Genomic DNA, 19,416 nt, shown 5'->3' with positions numbered 1-19,416 from the left:
TTTTTTTCTGCCACGTGAAATAAGAATTTTTCAGCACACTGGCATTGGGGCGGAGCAAATAAACTTCATTGTGCCATATTTACTTTGATGATTACACACAAAAGTCAAAACACCTATTCCTAAAATAGACCTTTTTCCTCAAGGCATGTTCAATGAAGACATTCCACAAACAGGCTTGTCGATACCTTCTCAATGACGAGCCTGGAATGTAGGGAGAGGCCAAATAAAATGTGAGTGCTTAGATGGCTACCAACAAACCCTATGTTGTCACTTCATGAAAATGAAGTGTTACTTGGCAGAAACGATCTTAATGTATTTAATAAACCCACACTAACCACAAAAAAGATGATTATTAAATCGTATATGTGTTATGTATGCATGGGGTGTGGAAAGGAGTTGGGGATTTGAATGCAAGCATACAGGTGTGTACAAGAGAAGGGGAGGTCTTTGTACTGGGCATTCAAACGCATCATGAAAGATTTAAAGCCTTGTGCATTTAAAGCCTTACCTCCAAAATCTTAAATCGGTTTCGCCATTAATAAAGTATGGATGGAAGTATGGATTGTGGGAAAGGTGGGGAAAAGAAAAATGAATAAAATAAAGCAAAACGCCTGGATTGACACATCAACAATGAGAGCTTCAAAGCAAAACTTCCATATATGCAGAATGAAGAGGCCAAATGAGCGAAGAAGATTGCGTATCGATGAATAAATGAATATGAACGATCGTTTTAAGGCCATTTTCCCCGCTAGAGCAGGGGTTAGCCTTGCGGGCCCCATGACAATCATGGTTCCCTGTTTGAGGCAATGTTTTTATGGCCGGATGCCCTTCCTGACGCCAACCCTTGGTTGCCTCTTTCGATGCGCAGGGATACGGTGTACCTATTCTAACCGGGGTACACACCGGGATCATTCATCCCAGCAAGCTGGTACTCAATTTGCCGACCTCGGAAGGATGACAGGCTGAGTCAACCCCCCTGGCGTTAATTCAGCGATCGACCGGGATTCGAACCCAGGATCCTAGGATCCCAAGCCGGCACCCTAACCGCTAAGCCAACACCAGGACTGGTATCGATGTGAGTAAAACATCTGCAGCCTTTTGAGAAATAGTTAAAATATGGCCCAAACAGCAGCATCTATATAACCCTATTTGTGAATGTCTGCTTGTTCGGTTGTGCCTCATGGACAGCCTAAGGAAGTGACTTAGAGAGGGAAGAGGGGGTGGATGGGGAGTAACTTTTCACGACAAAAAACATGGGTGCATGAGATTTAGGGACGTGCCCAAGGGGCGTGGCAGCGGGGCGTGCCCAAGGGGCTTGGCTTCCTCTGACCCACTACACACATGTGACTGACTATTTTCCGGGCAACGCCGGGTAACTCTGCTAATCGAAAATAATTCCTTCATCATTATCGACTTTTCTGTTAGCATCAGCTGTTTTACAATCTCATAAATGAAATTTTCTCACGACTGCAATAAAAGATGCAGGCTTTTGCCAAAACTGTCAAGGAACAAGCGAAACGACCTATCACACCACTGGCAAATGTAGACAGGTCTTAGTGCTGTGGTGTGATAGAACATCCATATCCACCGATTCAGTTATTATATCTAATATTTTATTTTATTTTTAATATTCAATACAATTATTACCTCTGCCACCGAAGGTGAGAGGAGGGTATGTTTTCACCCCTGTCTGTTTGTAAACAGGATATCTCAAAAAGGTGTAGACTGATTCGGACAAAAGTTAGTGGACAGGTTAAGTGTGTGACATGGACGTCTCGTTTCAATTTTGGCGAAGATCCGAATACAGATCTGGTCCGAGAATTATTTTAAAGCGATTCTTTACCATTGCCAATGGCAAGCTAAGCTTGGAACTCCTCTGCAGCCATTCCAGGAGGAGGATCAACATCAGCTGCATCAGATATGTATATATACATATACATACATTGATCAGATAAGGCAAAAAACAATTTATTTTCACCAAACTCCTCAGAAAACACGAGCAAAATTCACTTTGGAATGATAACATGATGACATACAAATCAACACAATTTTTAACGATGTTCTAATTTGTTCTCAAAACTTTTGTTATCACTATTTCTATGATATATATATATATATACAAACAATTATTTATGTACAATACTTGAACGGATAATAAAGCCATCCATATGCACTTCCAACACGACATACAAAATCCCAATAAAAAGAGGGTCAAAACATTTCCTTTTCACAAAGTTTTGAGACAAAAATATTCCAATCAAATGGCATAAGAATAACTTGGAAAAACGTGAAATACTGGCTTGAAATTATTTTGAAGTGCATGATGTATCGCTTTCACATGCAGGTCGGTGATCTCTCTGTTTCTACCTGCCTCTTCTGCAATATTGTTCCCTCTGCACTCCGTTCCATATAACCCTCCCCAGCATATCCACAATGCCTGCAATAACTCCCTCCTGGTGAAACTACCTAAATCCATGCTGACTGCACACCTCAACTTTATTCCTTGCTTCTCCCGTCTATGAAACCACCTTGCAGAGACTGTTATTTAGGACTCTTCCCTCCAAGTCTTCAAACAGGCATCACACCACCACCTCATGTCAACCCCCATCCTGACCAATGATCTTTATTATCCCCACTAACCCTTCCCACCCAAAACCTCTTGCTGGTTTTTGTGTTTCCTCCCCTCCTCTCTTTGCTGAATCCCTTGCTGAATGTACCCAATTGTTGCCCCGCTAACAAGCCTCACTCTTGTCAAGAGAGAGAGAGAGAGAGAGAGAGAGAGAGACAGACAGAGAGAAAGTTGTGCTGGCACAATACAGAAAACAAGAATCAACCAACAACCTTCATCATCGTATAATTTTTTGACCCCGCCTCGTATTTTTTTTTGCATAAGTCATGGTTCTACCTACTGGTACACATGCACACCTTCTTAACATTTGGTGTTGCCCTTTACTCAGCCTATTTCCTCCCCTTTTCTTTTTGTACTTCTGCCAACCCTCCTTCCCCCTACGTCCTTCCCACTAAAAAAACGACGAAACAATGCTGTTAGACTGTTACGTGGTCTTGGCTCTGTGCAAGTTGCTATTTGCGTTTTCATTGTATTGCATGTCGTGTCATTGTGTTGTATATCAGGGTGGAGACACGGCACAGCCGAGATGGGTCAAACTGCCTTTTCCCACACCTACATATTTTCTCTGCTTCATTTTTACAATTCCTATTTCAGCAAAGGCTTTCATGTTCTGAAAATGATCTTACCTCTCCAAAGGTGCAGTTGGCCACTCTTGCAGCAGCTGCTCCAAGCACTCAAAGGAACGTCTTTGCACAGGAAGGAAAGAAAACATAATTGAATTGGAAAGAGGAAGGAAAGGCACCAAACACCAAACATATACTTCTTCGAAGTGCCTTGATTCTCAAGTCTGGCCACTTTGTTGATAGCTGTACCTCACTGTAGTTACCTCGTTTAACATGTAATGTGTCATGCAATGTTTTCAGCACAATAAGGCTGTGAGAAAAGCACAATATAAATGGGAAAAGCCAAACAGACTGATACTAGAACAGCATTCAGTAGAGAGCATATCTCCAGGTGAACAGTTTACGTTTTGTATCCCAGAGTAGACCAGAAAATCACAATACAGAATCACATTTAATCAAAATCATCCTTCCACAACTTTTTGAGATATCCTGCTATGTATCGATTTTGGACCCGTCTCCCAATGGTGAAGAATCACTTAAAAAATTCTACGAGCCGGATCCGTATCTTCATCTTCATCAAAATTGAATCGATTCTTCCTTGTCACACACACAACCTGTCCACCAAGTTTCTTTCAAATCCGTCCATAACTTTTTGAGATATCCTGCTACATGTTGGTTTTAGCCCGATCACTCAATGGTGAAGAATCACTTTAAAATTTAAATAATTCCCATATCCGAATCCATATTCAGATCTTCACCAAAATCGAATCTATTTGTCCTCGTCACCCTCGACACCCAACACCCAACCTCTCCTCAAAGTTTCATCCAAATCTGTCCACAACTTTGAGATACCTTGCTATGTATCGTTTTTGGCCCCGTCTCCCAATGGTGAAGAATCACCTTAAAAATTCTACTAGCCAGATCCGAATCCAGATCTTCACCAAAATCTAATAATTTGGTCCTTGTCACATACACTACATCTCTGCCAAACTTCGTCCGAATCCGTCCACAACCTTTTGAGATATATTGTTCACAAACAGACAGGGGTGAAAACATAACCTCCATCCACCTTTGGTGGCGGAGGTAATAACAATTGGTGTGTGTTGAGCATGTGTCAAAACAGCATGGACAGTTATGCATTGCAGAAATACTCGTGTCAAAAGCAAGTAAATTGCCAAAAAAAAAAAAAAAAAAAAAAATCAAGATTGCAAAGACTAAAAGCTCACAAGAGGAAAGAAATAGTGTGAGAAAGGCTTAATTGCTAAATATAATCGCTGCTAAATGAAAAACAGTCAATGGAAAGAACCACTGTAGAAAATCAATGCATAAAGGCCTCATCTTGTAAACAAATAAGAACATATGGTAGAAGGAATTCTGATTCAAATTCACAATACTCTGTTGCACATCAGTGCTGCCGGAGCAGTTTCTTGGCAAGGGTCATGCTGGGTAGTTTGCCATTGCCTTCCCAGTATAGTTAGAGCAGGAAGTTGGAATTTGTTCATGGTTCTGGCGATAGCTCGGCTACTCTTCACGAAGTACACCGTGGGATCTTTAATGTCCACCAACTAATTCCGTCAGACGTGCGCACAATTTAACATCCATCCGAGGGATGACACACACATTGATGAATCACCCTGCCTATGAAACACTGGGATGACGGTTTATAGCTTGGCCGGGATTTGAACCCAGGCTAGATAGTTTAGAGGAGTGTGTCCATATCTCTAGGCCATCTTGCCAGCCCCACAAGGAATAGATAAATCAAATTAATCATGGACTGCAGCATAATGAAGTACAGAAAGGAAAACACAAAAGTAGAAACGATCTTAATGATAATTTAGTGTCTTTCAAGCTGCTGCTGATGACATCATGACACAAGGATAATTTTACTAATCCTTCAATTACTATTTAAAACCAAACAAATTGTTGAACTCAACATGATGACGATTGCTAACTTAAACTGACAATACAAGAATCTTTAAAATATATTTGAATAGTTTGAGGAGCACAACAGTTGTCAGGAAACCTGTATGGCTACCAAAATCTTTTAATATCAGTCTAATGCACATCTTTGGGAAGAAGAGAAGGGATGGAGAAAAAAAAGAAGAAGATGTTTGGAGGAGGGAAATTGCAATGTTTTCTTCATGTAAATAAAATGCATCGATGGCTGCTTAACTCAAATAGCATTTGTCATCAACACCTACTGAACTGTAAACCAGTCAAAACAAGAGTATGTATAACACCTTACCCCACGACACGTGAACGGTCTTTTCAAGTCTTGCTTTGCATTTCCGAGCACTATCTATGTACATTTCCAAACGAGCCACCATTATGTCTGAATTTCGATATTCCCCAACGCTGAGAGCAATTTTATTGGTCAACATGGTGTAAAATGGTGCAAAGATTTGTCCAAGTACTGCTAAACTGGTCTTTTTGGATGAGCCAAGAAGGCGATTTGTGTTCTACAGTGTTAAAATATAATCGTCTGTCGGTTTGATTCCTGATCCAGCTATAAACTGTCAGTCCAGTGTTTCACAAGCAGGGTGATTCATCAGTGTGTGTGCCGTCCTTCGGATGGACGTTAAACGGTCGTCCCATTTGCCAGGATTCGTTGGTGGACATTAAAGACCCCAGGGTGTCCTTCGCGTAGAGTAGGCAAGCTATCGCCGGCATCATTAACAAATTACAAATTCCTGCCCTAACTAGGCGAGCATCAGGCCTGGGCAGCCGGTTCGTGAAGACTAGGGCCGACACCACAAGAAAGATGGAATAACGGTGGCCGTTAAGAGAAGACGAAGAAGAAGAAGAAGAGGAATAAGAAGTGTATAAGTATATAATTCAATGGAAATAAAAGAAAAATTTTAAACACTGTAGAAAAAATAGGGGCAATACCCCTGGGTGCTCACCTGGTAGAATAAACATTATACCACACTGACTAAAGGTATTTTCAACCAATTTCAATGGTTGCTAGAAGACAGGGCAGCATGTAGAATCATACTAACATAATCATAAGACTTTAAACAAACAAACAAAAAAATACCTATTTTGGGGGGGCAACCCCCCTCCCCCCCCCCATACACCCCCTCAGGGCCCGTTTTTTTTTTATGCCGTGAACAAACTTTGGTACACCACGGGTGGTGAAGGTTGTGGTAAAGTTTCATCGAAATTGTGCGTGCAGTTTTAGAAAAGAAAGCAAATATATATATTTGGGGGGCAACCTGGACCCACTTTGACCCCCATACACCACCTTAGACTTTTTTTTTTTTTAAATGTCGTGAACAAACTTTAGTCACAACACAACAAGTATCATTTGTGCCAAATTTAGTCACAATCCCATCAGTGGTTTCGGAGAAGAAGTTTCACGTGTTTACGGACAGACTGACGGACAGACGACGCGCCATCGCATAAGCTCCCCTGAACTTCGTTCCAGGTGAGCTAAAAAAAAAAAAAAAAAAAAAATTTTTGGGGTCAACGTTTACCACTGTTGATGCACCATTTATTATTTACCATCACCTTATTATTACATCACCTTATTTAACATGTTAAATTAGTTATTTGTACCTGTTGTTGGTGTCCTATATGATATGGCATCCCTAAAAACTAAGTTTCCTGATTGGAATGATTTTTTATTTAGCTTGAACCAACTGGCAGACAGACAAAATAAATTAACTTTCTCCACTCCGCGCATGCGCGATTAGGATGACATTCTGTACAATTTGCCAAATTCAGAGCCGAAGTACTGTTAACCTGAAAGTTTGTGTTCTGATTTGTGTTTTAGTGTTCAAAATATCATAATTAAATTGACATTAAGTAGTTCTTCAATCAAAATGGATGTCTGTAGACAGCCAGACAGACAGAGAACCAATTGCTTAAACCCAATTTGTGCTACATGTGTGGGGTGATATACAAGTCACAAATTATAGCTTAGAAGATCCCAAAAAAAAAAAAAAAAACATACAAGGGGAAGTTCCATGCTGAAAAAAAACTCATTAGCCAAATGGTGCAAATAATGATGACAGAAGAGGGTGTACATGCAATGTTGTTCTTCATTCTTTTCAATATGGATTCCAGCGGTACACTCACATGTTCATAGAAACTTAATATTTCATCATTTAATTTGAAATTTAAAAAGCTTAGAATTCAAAATAACAATCTGATAAATGTTCAAGCTGCAAGAATGTTATTGTATAAAAGTGAAAGAGGTAACCAACCGGCGCAAAGCCACAGCCTTGGAGGTCGAGTTGCTGGTGATGATTGGAATAAGTCGTGAAGCATGTGTGTGCTGGCAAAATAATTATACGGTATAAGAGATAAAAAGAGCAACAACAAAATTCAAAATTCAGTCCAAAATGATAACCCGCTCAGGGAACCTTCAAAATGTTCAAAACAATCAATGAAAGAAAGAAGTAGAAGCTTTATAATATTCCTAAATGAACTGAGAGCTGCAGGAATTATTGTTCTCTCAGAATCAATGGTAGCCTAAAATTGGCACGTACCTCAACAGCGAGAATGTTTGCCAATACATTCGTATAAAACATTTCCTCAAACAAAATTTTGTTTGATTTCCTCAAACAAAACATGTATGCACAAAGTTCCTCAATTCACAAAAAAATTCAACATAGTCATGACGTTAAGATTCACTTTGTACCAGTGAATGTGTCGTAATCCTCCGGTGTGGGAAGCAATGGGTTAAAACAATTAATACGTTTGGTTGAAATTACTCATGGGTAGTCCGTTAGAGTGATGCTAGTGAACAATGTACTGTACGACTTGGATTACCCTGCATTGCGCTTCACGAGCGCAGGGTAATAACCTTTTCCTATGGCAGAGGCAGTGGTTAAACCACTTACATTATCCCTAGGTCGGGATAAACCAATTTTACAACTACCAATTTTCAATTTATGAGGTTCAGACATATCCACAGAGAAATGCTGAATTTTAGTAACATTATTTCAAATTAACATGTGATAGCCAAGCAATTTGGCGTGGGAAACTGCGAACTATTTTGCACCAGATCTGCTCTTTATGCTGCTTTCGGTTACATTTTATGCAAGGAACTTATTTTTGCTGGAGCAAGGTGTTGTTGTGGGAGGGTGTAGGAGAGAGGGTGCTGGGGGTTGGCTGTAGTTATAGACTGCAACATTAAAGTATGTCACATCGTTGGTTTCAAAGTAAAAGCTAGAGAATTTCCTAGGTCGTTTCACTGAGTGATAGAACCATGTTTCCAAATCTCTACTATCCAAAAGCTCTTTTAAGTCGGAAGTTTAACAGAACTGGTTTATTAGGAATTCAATAAAAACAATCACCACCAATTGATTTTATTTGATGCGCAGTCTTTGGAGGTGGAGAGAATTTGTTTTCCTGGGGTTTGCACACTCATACATGGCCGCAGTATATTATTTCCCTTCTATCCCTTGAACGTGAACAAGGATTCAAATTTCCAACATAAAAATACAGTCATTGCATCAACTGTCACCTGTATGATCCAATTCAATACTGCTCACAAAGGTAAAGAACATGACGTGTCATCGTTACAAAACCCCAGTGCATGCATCATGATGATGATGATGATGATGATGATGATGATGATGATGATGATGATGATGATGATGATATAATGAGTTCCGTTACAAGAAACTTCAATGCAAGAGAAGCCCAAAGGGCCCATCAAGCCTGCACAATGGCTGTTTGTTCATGCTCTATCCTTTTTAAATGCTGTGTGTCAAACAAGGCAGCATCACGTACCATTTTTAAAGTTATTGGTATGACTTTGCCGGGGTTCCAAACGCGGACATCACAGACTTAGAGCGGAGGCACTAATCATTACATCACTGAGTCTGGTTAAATAATACTCATGAAGCAATTATCTGTCACACATTTTGTTCAGCTTTTTCTACATGCTCTTACTTGTACATTTTACCTTGATCTTATTTATTGATCTTGATCTTGATCTTTTCTTTTTTGCTGCACATTCATTTCAGTTTGTTTTACCTACCAAAAGTAGTCACTACAAAAAAGGATGACTAATCCGATTTGTGGCCTATGAGGTGTCTCTCTGAGTTGTGTCCTATGATTGACACTATGAGGTCTCTTTTGAGTTGTTTGCATTCATAATGGACACAACATCAACATGGTGGTGTCCCTTGGGAAAGCAAACAAGTGGAAAGAGACCTTATACTGTCAATCTAGAGAAATTATAGACTGCAAGAACTAATATTCAGGCATTGTGGACTTTACAACTCATATAAAAGTACACAATACCAAAGATGCTGTATCTTTACCCGGATTACAAGACGAAGGGTGACAACACCTGAAGATGCCATGATGCGAGCACTGTTTGGCACAAGGTTGAAGAGGGATTGCAGCAGAACCTCAGCCATGTGATCAAACTTGTTCTTCAGTAAAGATGAAAGGTACCTGTGTGCGAAGAAGCACGTGGTCTACAAAAATGCCACTGCAATTAAAACATTAATAAAATAAATTAACCAGAAGCAGTACTCGTTTGACAACAGGCAATGCATTTGCAAATACTGCGTTAGTGGTGTTAAGGGAAAATACATACGCCGTAGCTATGCATGCCTCTCGAACAACTTGGGAACGTAGATCCTTCACCGAAAGCTTCAATGCATTCTCAAGCAGGCGCAGATGTTGTTGGAATCCATCAATCTGCACTGCGCCACCCAACAACAGCCCACGCAGTCGCTTCAACTGTGTGAAAGCACAGACAGCAGGACAACCTTCATTTACAGTTGATAAATAGGTTAAGCAAAATGGAACCTTCGATATTTTTGCAGCAAACAATACAATTTAATTTCCCATTGCACACTTAAATACTTCAAACCTATCACCACTTTGAATGCTTCAAACTCTCAAACACATTACCCACTTAGTCGATTTACTCCATGTACAGTGGATTTTCTCAATACACCCATGTTTTTCTAAAACACAGTTTTGGTTTCAACACGATAGACTAAGAGCATATTCAACTGGCCCAAAAGCAAGTTTCTCATCTGTAAATACGTCTGTGTTTTCCCATGCATGCAGAGTACCTAGCTTTCAGAGCAATGATTAATCACATTTCCCATGTTGTTGACTTTGAAATGAATCCTGAAAAAATACAGCTGATCATGTATATTCTGCATTTTCAGGGCGCTGTGTCCTGAAAATGCAGGAAGCTGCAGTTTTACGTAGAGCACCACTTCAGATGCATCGGTCAATGATTTATTCATCAATAGTAGTTATGAAAGTACAATATTTATGGGATTGTACGTTTCATGATGTAGGTCTGCAATGCTAATATTGCGAGGAAGTTCTATCCTTAAAACTATCATTTTCCTCCAAAAAAAGTTTTTCTGTTGTAGTTCAGAGCTTGAGGTCATGATATTAAAGTGGCAAAGTTTATTAATGATAAAGGTTAAATTGATTACTGGTAAAAGCTTATTGGTTAAAAAAAAAAGGCAAAATGATATTGTTGGCAAATGAGAAAAGGATTTAAGTGCATTTGAAAGGATGCATAAATGAATAACTTTGGACAAAATAACCACTGCATTATGCATGTAAAGCATGGAGAAAACAACAAGCCGGAGAGGCTGTTGAATGTATGTATGAGAAAGAGTTCGGTTCTGGAGGAGGTCAAGGTAATTCTTGGGTAAAATGCCAGGGGCATAGAAAAGGCCCCTTCATATAGGGTATGTGCCATGTGGGAAAGTATAGAAAAGAATGGACATTCCATGGCTTGTAGAAAATGCCAAACAATACAAAATAAGGGGCATTCAAAAAATGTCATGTGCATGCTGGACTACCCTTGTGTTCTGAGGAGGAACCAAGTAATGCTCTCGAAAAGTTCATTTAAAGGGGTGACAATTTGATTCATACACCTGCATGAAGAAGTAAATGCATTTTATTTGCCAGATGTAGGGCGCCCCTTTATATGAACCTTTCTAGAGCATTACTCCTTAGTATAGGGGTATTACGCTCCATAGTCATGTCATGAAGGTGCTGGAGAGGATTCTGGATGGGAGGGTAAGGAATAGTGTGGAGATGGAGATAGAAGAGCAGCAGGGGTTTAGAAAGAGTAGGGAGATAACGGATGGGATGTTCACGCTGGACAGCTGGTGGAGAAAAGGTTGGAGGTGCAAGGTGAAATGGCATTGGGATTTCTGGATCAGGAGAAGTCCTACAACACTGTCCCGAGATATATGGTGATGGTGACACTGATATGGATGGGAAGCAGAAGTTAATTTGGTGGAAGGGATGCACAGGGAATGAAGGGAAGAGTTTTGGTTGGTCTCAGAATGTCTGAATAGTTCAGCGTGAACATTGGTTTGAGGCAGGGAAGCTCTCACAGCTCACTCATGTTTATCATGGTAATAGGGCTGGTAAGCAGGAAGGTAAATATGAGGGGTATTCTGGGGAGGTTGTTGTATGCGGACAATCTGGCTATTGTGGTGGAGAGTAGGCGGGAGATGTAGGAAGTACTGGGGGAGTGGAAAGATGCACCCAGAGCCAGATGGTAACTTACAGGGATGGTAAGTCAGAAGTAGAGGTGCGGAGGATTCAGGTGGGTGCCAATGCGTGGAGGAGTGTGGAGGGATTAATGGCACACAGAAAGACATCAAGGAAATTGAAAGGGAAAGTTCTGATGTTTTGTGTAATACCAGCCTACCTTTACGGTCTGTAAACTTTATGGAGAGACAACAACAAAGGCTACAGGTTTGGGAGAAAACAGAGTCAGGAGGATTGCGGCAGTGAAGAGGGTGAATAGAAGGAGGATGGATGAACTGAGGAAGCATATTGGTGTACAGATGAGCTAGACGGGGAGATTGGTGAAATTCCGGCTGAGGTGGGCTGGGCACTGGGTGCGGATGGGGGAAGAGAGAATGGCAAAAAGAGCAGATAGGTTGAGGGAGCAAGGTAAGAGGAAAAGAGGTAGACCATGGTTGAGATGGGAGGATTGTGTGAGGAGGGATATCAGTAAGGTGGAGGTGGTTGGAGAGTGGAGAGAGTTGGCTGAGGACAGAGGGAAGTGGAGGAGTATCATGGTCAAGGCAGGGCAGTACCTTGGTGCCATTGGACCTCACCCCTCATAAAGGGAAGAGGAGGAGAATAAGAAGAAGTCCAGAACCACCATCCATAAACACTGTATAGCTGCCAATTCATTGAATTGGAGAACCAACAAAATGCTGAACATCATTTCACTGACAGCTACCAGTGATAAAATTAATTTCATTTTTAAGATGAGGCATTGATACTCATAGCTGCATGATGCTATGATCTTTGTTTCATACTAGGGCGTGCCCGCACGTACGGGCACGCCCGTACGTGCTTGCCCGTACGTGCGTGCAAAAAAACATGCGTGCAAACAACAACAACAAAAAAAAACTTTGAAACCACGTGGCAGTAACGACCACAGAACCCCCCCCCCCCCTCTATTTACATGAAATGGTTTGGTCCATTCGCAACGACCACAGAACCCCCCCCCCCCCCTCTATTTACATGAAATGGTTTGGTCCATTCGCAAAGCCAAAGCGAACGGCTTGCGAGTACGGTGACCATACCTTGGGAACCACTTGTCCGATTAATTTCAAACCTTGAAAAGGCACATCCTCGGGTCCCCAGCAATATACCTGGCAAGTTTCAAGTATATCGGACCGGTAGTTGTCGAGAAACAGCGGTCGCATACATACATACAGACAGACAGACACACACACACACAGAGATTACTGGAATTATAGATAGATGTAATGGGGATGAATAAATTACTTGGTATTATATTCTATAAAGCTTCATATAAAGTTTCCTATCACACAAACAAAGAATATCCTAATATTGATGCTTTTCTGTTCCATACCTTCATAAAAATACCTGATATCTTAAACAATTATTGTGTGCTCCTGGATGTCATCTTTTCAGCAGAGCTAATGTAATCTAAACCACACTAAACTTATTGTATGCTTCAAGTTACTATTTCAGTATTTTTTTGGCCTGTAAGTCGATGTGGAATACAAGTCAAATTGGCCAATTTCCCCATCTTTCTTTCTTTCATGGATAAGTAGATTTGGAGTACAAGACAAAGCTCGCTCTACTAAAGTAGTTAGCAAAACTGTCAGTCAGAACAATAAAGGTATAGATATTCTATATCAATAAATAAAACAATAAAACAATAAAGGTAACAATAAAAATTCTCTACTGACACAGAGTATCACTCCCTAAGGTATCCAGGGTAATGAAGATTAATGAGCTGTTTTGTGCGCATTATTTGAACTAGAATAGAAGACTCGTCGCTTCGCTGACGGAAATACCAATCTTTGCTGCGATGCCTAATCTATGGGGGAAGAAAAAAAAAGATTCCTGGGAGATCCTGCTCTCCGTGCAGGGATAACCAATGTCACGTGTTGCCATTTACAGTTTTAACACGCATGTCCATGTACCCATTAAAAAAAAAAAAAAAAAAAAAAAAAAAAAAAAACTTTATATATACTGAAACGCAAAAGAAACTTACCACCTTTGAAACCTTTAAATATAAACAATAACACTGCGTGTAGTAAATGTGTGAACTTATTTGTGGACAATAGTGTCCTCACTGTCAGACAAAACGGTCATGGATGGTCACTTGAACCTTCAATGGTCACTTCATAGCACAGCTGTTGAACAGCCATTTTAACTGTCAGTGATTAGCCAAGGGGTACGGGATGATTTTAATGAGCTGCACGTGATGTCTTGATATTGGCTTTTAAAAGGCCAGTGCAAAATGGGCATTTCAATCAACATGCCACGATTGTCAAGGGATCAACGGCAGCGTGCCCTTGGCATGCTGCAAGGCGGACTGAGCTACCGTGAGGTGGCACGTCGCCTTGGCTGTTCACACCAGACGATATCGGCCCTGGTGGACAGAGACACCTTCCACAACTCTGCAGATGACAGACCTCGATCAGGGAGGCCAAGAGTCAACACTGCAAGGCAGGACAGGCAGATGGTCCGAAGTCACCTGCGGGATCGATTCCGTCCAGCATCCCGCACTGTGGCAGAAACTCCGGGGCGTGCAAACCCACGGATCTCCAATGATACTGCACGAAGACGACGGCATGACTATGGTCCGACTGCCAGAAGACCATACAGAAGCCCCGTGATGACGGCTGCCCATCGCCGCAATCGACAGAGATGGTGCCAGCAGCATCAGCGGTGGACCTTGGCGCAGTGGAACGAGGTCGCTTTCAGCGATGAGTCAAGGTTCTGTGTGGACAGTGCTGATGGGCGTGAGCGTGTCTGGAGAAGAACTGGCGAGCGATATGCCGATTGTTGCGTGCGTCAAGCCCACAGGTGGGGTGGCCCAAGTGTGATGGTGTGGGCCACCATATCAGGCCGGTACAGGACGCCACTGGCGGTTGTGGATGGGAATCTTAACACCCAGCGGTATGTGGATAACATCCTGCGACCTCATCTGCTGCCATTCCTGCTAGACCACCCAGAACTGAGAACCTTTCAGCATGACAACGCTCGTCCCCATGCTGCTCGCTTTACCACTGCATTTCTCCAAGGCGAGAACATCAACACCATGCAGTGGCCTGCGCTCTACCCTGACCTGAATCCCATAGAGCACCTGTGGGATGAGCTTGGGAGATGCGTAGTTGGCAGGGCCAGGACACAGGCAGAGCTGCTTCAGACATTGAGGACTGAGTGGGATAGAATCCAGCAGCAATCCATCCAAAGACTGGTAGGCAGTATACGCCGACGATGCACTGCCTGTATCCAAAACAATGGTGGCCACACACGCTATTGAAAGGGGACTGACATTGCACCCTGTGCTGTTCTGTTCTGTAGAACAAACTGATGAGATGGTGTATCTTGGTCAAAAACTTGACATGTCATCAATAAAATGCCAATGTTTCAATTAGCAATTGTTGGTTTGTTTTATTTTGAACTGTTACAATGTTATTACATTTCAAACAAGTGGTAAGTTTCTTGCATGACTGCAATAGTCATGCAGTCGTCTTCGTGCAGTATCATTGGAGATCCGTGGGTTTGCACGCCCCGGAGTTTCTGCCACAGTGCGGGATGCTGGACGGAATCGATCCCTCAGGTGACTTCGGACCATCTGCCTGTCCTGCCTTGCAGTGGTGACTCTTGGCCTCCCTGGTCGAGGTCTGTCATCTGCAGAGTTGTGGAGGGTGTCTCTGTCCACCAGGGCCGATATCGTCTGGTGTGAACAGCCAAGGCGATGTGCCACCTCACGGTAGCTCAGTCCGCCTTGCAGCATGCCCAGGGCACGCTGCTGTTGTTCCCTTGACAATCGTGGTATGTTGATTGAAATGCCCATTTTGCACTGGCCTTTTTAAAGCCAATATCAAGACATCACGTGCAGCTCATTAAAATCATCCCGTACCCCTTGGCTAATCACTGACAGTCAAAATGGCTGTTCAACAGCTGTGCTATGAAGTGACCATTGAAGGTTCAAGTGACCATCCGTGACCGTTTTGTCTGACAGTGAGGACACTATTGTCCACAAATAAGTTCACACATTTACTACACGCAGTGTTATTGTTGATATTTAAAGGTTTCAAAGGTGGTAAGTTTCTTTTGCGTTTCAGTATATATTGTTACGGACACGGTTTTTGGATGTTATTTTACCGAGCGGTGGTGTATTTAACCGCGTCCGAACAGTTACTCCCCGATTAGAACCCGATTCCACCCGAACGTTGACTAATCGCGCTACAGATATTCAATTGGGAAACCTCTAAAGCGACCGAAAGAGGAGAAGAGAGAAGAAAGACAGAGTTTGGAGGAAGAACAGATTTATTATACACACACAAGCAATATTTTAGAGCGACCAATATTATTTACAGCAATAGATGGAAAAGAGCAGTCACACAGTGCATTGTTAACTTATTCTATTTCATTTACTTAATCCCCAAGACAAACGAGTAGGACAGGACGTTCACACTCACACGATGGATATTGCAGGCAGGTAATGGCTCGAGGTTGATTGCTTGAGAGGAAGGCAAGGTCGGAGGCCGCAGCACCCCTCGCGGTTTTGGCGGGAAAACCTCCGTCGCGTATCTGCGGCCGTCACGCGCTGGCTCGGCACACCTGCTCCTCTTCCTGGGGTGGAGCCGTCTCCCTCCGTTCAGCGCGTCTCTCCAACGACAGGGGATATTGCATGCAGGCAGGTAGGGCTTGCGGTGGATTGCGCTCCTCTTCCAGGTCATCCCCCAGCGTATCTCTCAAGCCCTCTCCTTGGTGCAGCCTCGTTGCTCCTCTCCAGTCATCTCTCATCTGGACTCGTAAAGCAGTCCCCTGCAGTCGCTTTTATCACCTCCGGCGGAATTAAGCCGCCGGCTCCGAGGGCACGCCTACCGGGTCACTCACCGCGGTGTTGATTGGCTGTTAGGGCCGGTTCACTCCTGCCCTCTTCTGACGAGGTGGAGCCACGCCTTTCTTCTCCAACCTTACCTCGTGGCCAATGGTGGTTGAAGAGAAAAACCGACCAAAATGCGGAAGGCAAATGGAAGGGAGGTTTTGGGGAAATTGGAAGGGCCTACGCTTATTTTGTTTGATACAATGCAAAGTCAATCTAGTGGAAAACACATACTTAGCCTACATGGAATAAGGAAATACACTATTTAAAAGATATATCGTGACCTGCGTGTATGTTCTATGAAATTAATTAGGAGGACGGCTGCGACCATTATTTACATTACCAGGATGTTACCATACCAAAACCATACTCTTCACATCCGTTACCCTTCCTCCAAAATTGTTACACTCCTCAAAACCCGTTACACTTCCCAAAACCCGTTACACTTCTCCAAAATCGTTACACTGCACCCTCCTTTCTTCAGGCACGTCCTCGGGCCTACTAGACTTAACTGAGTGTGACATGTAGGTGTAATTCCCTCTACAATTAACCTGACCCTGAGTGTGACAATTTTAAAACACAAATAAGTATGTCCCCCTATTGCATTGCATCCTGTCTAACAGACTCAAGCCCACAGCTAACCGAATTACGGAATTATTCTGAAACTATACATTTACGGTGGGGAGCATTATTTACAATGACGTGATTTCTTATTTACAACGCAACCCAGGACCTGTGTGTTTTTTTTCTTTTTCTTTTTAGGGAACAAGAGAAAGAAATTCCTGTCGGGAGGGAGGAGACAGCACGCATTGCATCGATGCACCAGTACCAATACCACCAAAGCACCCAAAAGCACCCAAACACCACAAAGCACCCAAAAACACCACAAAGCACCCAAAAACACCATCCGGTGCGGTTACCATGGTTCATAATAAACACAACAAAACAACTGGTGGTGGTCTTCTCCTTCTCTGCTGGGCCGATGTTCTTCCCGACGTCTTCTGGCTTCATGCGGCCTATTTGGACATACTAAAAAAAAGCACAACTTGTGTCCATTTTTATTTAGGGCCTCAGGGGCCAACTAAGGGTGGTCCACCTGTTTGGCATAGGTGCCACCTTACCGAGGTCCGCAAGCAAGATTCCCTGGCCACTATGGCCGGTCTCCAACAGAGGTGCTCTGCCCCAGAACCTGGGGTCCATCAAGTGGTACTTGGCCGCCGAACAGCGGTCCATAAAGTGGTACATCAACGCAATGCGTGCTGGTTCTGGGAATCTCGGGCGCACAATGGCCACCTCACGCACGCTCCCCTCGGCACCCAATGGCGCACAGGTCATGTGGGAGACAAAAGAAAGACAATTGAGCGAGGGGTAAGGTCACAAGGGTACACGTCAAACAAGGCAATGCAAGGTGAAATGCGTACGGAGGGCGAAGTGAGAAAGCTCGTCCCTACCGTACGTCACCCCCCTGTCACCTACACTACCCTTGCTCTTACCCCATATTTACAAAATCTACCCATTTACAAATTCGTCACTACTGTCACGTCCTCCCCATATTTCCCTTATACCAAATTCGTCACCACAATCCCTCTACTTCAAAATTTGCCATCACCAAATTCATCATCAATCCTCATAAGGAGGCAGAGATGGAACATCAAAGCACAATGTCACACCCACGTCATGATGCGTCTCACAATCCAAACATTTGCATCATAAAAAATAATCAAAACATGGCATGGTGTGGAGTACCTGTCACCTCAGGTGAGTGGATGCAGATGGTGTGAGGAGATCCTTCATCCTAACTATCCTCTAAATGACTTTAACACACTTTACACTACCCGGGGTCTTTCCCTGCCAATCCATTGGCAATCTTACTCTATGTGGTTCTAAAAACCAATTCCCATTGACCAAACTGTGGTGCTTCTCAATTTGGGGTCTCACTCCCCCGATTCATCTCCCGGTGCCCTCGCACAATTTCTGGGCCGCGACGTGTAGCTCTCCCAACAGGTCTACCCACCTGCACACCTCCACCACTGTAGTTGCCACCCGAGCTTACCTAGCTCCTCACCCTAACCTAACTACCTGGGGACAGCCCCTCTCCTGGCTCTGTCACCCCATGGTGCCCTCTGGCACTGGGCTACCCGGGTCCGTCCTCCGGATCCTCGGGCCCCATCCACTCAACTACTACCGGCTCCCAGAGCCCACCTGCGGCCTCACCTGGCCGACATCCTTACAGTGGTGGAGTGCCCAAACCAACTACACACACTAACAGGCTACACGCCCAGCCATTTCCACAACACCAACGCACCCATCCACATACCATTCTGTCACCCGCACCACAGATGCCAATATCCAACTACAATTTACCTATACCCTCTACCTAACACTTACACTACCCGCCCCGGGTATCCGTGATGGGGGTCCACTCTTCCCCCATTCACACCTTCGCACCATCCACTCCACTCCACAATTTCCACCATACTCACTCCACGACCATCCATTCCAATACTCCAGATATTCCACACTACCATTTATTCCACACAGCCACATACACCTGTTCTTCATTCACCTGTCGTTGCACACCTGTGCAATCATACCTGGTGCCACCTGCACCCTCCTTTCTTCCTGGACCATTTGGTCAACACAACACGCAATCACCACTACTCCCTCATACACTGCTCCACACACCTGTTCAGTTGCACACCTGTGCAATCACACCTGTTCCATTCTCCCACACACGGCATCATCTCAGCTAACTCCTCCCCTCTGAAACTTGCGCTTCCCAGTCGTCCCTTTAAACTATTGCGCTCCCACGTCATTATCAACCACACTAACCTACCTGCGTCCCCACTACAGGTATCAGTCACTAACTAACC

At 43.3% G+C, this 19,416-nt stretch overlaps 1 protein-coding gene across 20 annotated transcripts in view; it reads right to left on the bottom strand.

The window, feature by feature from the left end:
* LOC137433857 (CLIP-associating protein 2) overlaps positions 1-19,416 on the bottom strand; it is a 186,780-nt gene that overhangs the window by 131,475 nt on the left and 35,889 nt on the right. For all 20 annotated transcript variants that reach the window (XR_013624324.1, XR_010985755.2, XR_010985754.2 and 17 more), the window contains 4 exons: positions 9,752-9,897; positions 9,471-9,606; positions 7,401-7,471; positions 3,256-3,315 (listed from right to left, as the gene is read on the bottom strand). Coding sequence is in view for 16 of the 20 variants with exons in the window: in XM_068126315.2 (XP_067982416.2) it covers positions 3,256-3,315; positions 7,401-7,471; positions 9,471-9,606; positions 9,752-9,897 (413 nt within the window). In the remaining 4 variants the exon portion in view is untranslated. The remainder of the gene's footprint in view (positions 1-3,255; positions 3,316-7,400; positions 7,472-9,470; positions 9,607-9,751; positions 9,898-19,416) is intronic.

The sequence above is a fragment of the Myxine glutinosa genome, chromosome 1, assembly GCF_964187855.1.
Source record: "Myxine glutinosa chromosome 1, kmMyxGlut1.1, whole genome shotgun sequence".
NCBI classification, from domain to species: Eukaryota; Metazoa; Chordata; class Myxini; order Myxiniformes; family Myxinidae; genus Myxine; species Myxine glutinosa.
This window is presented reverse-complemented; position numbering and strand designations above follow the sequence as displayed.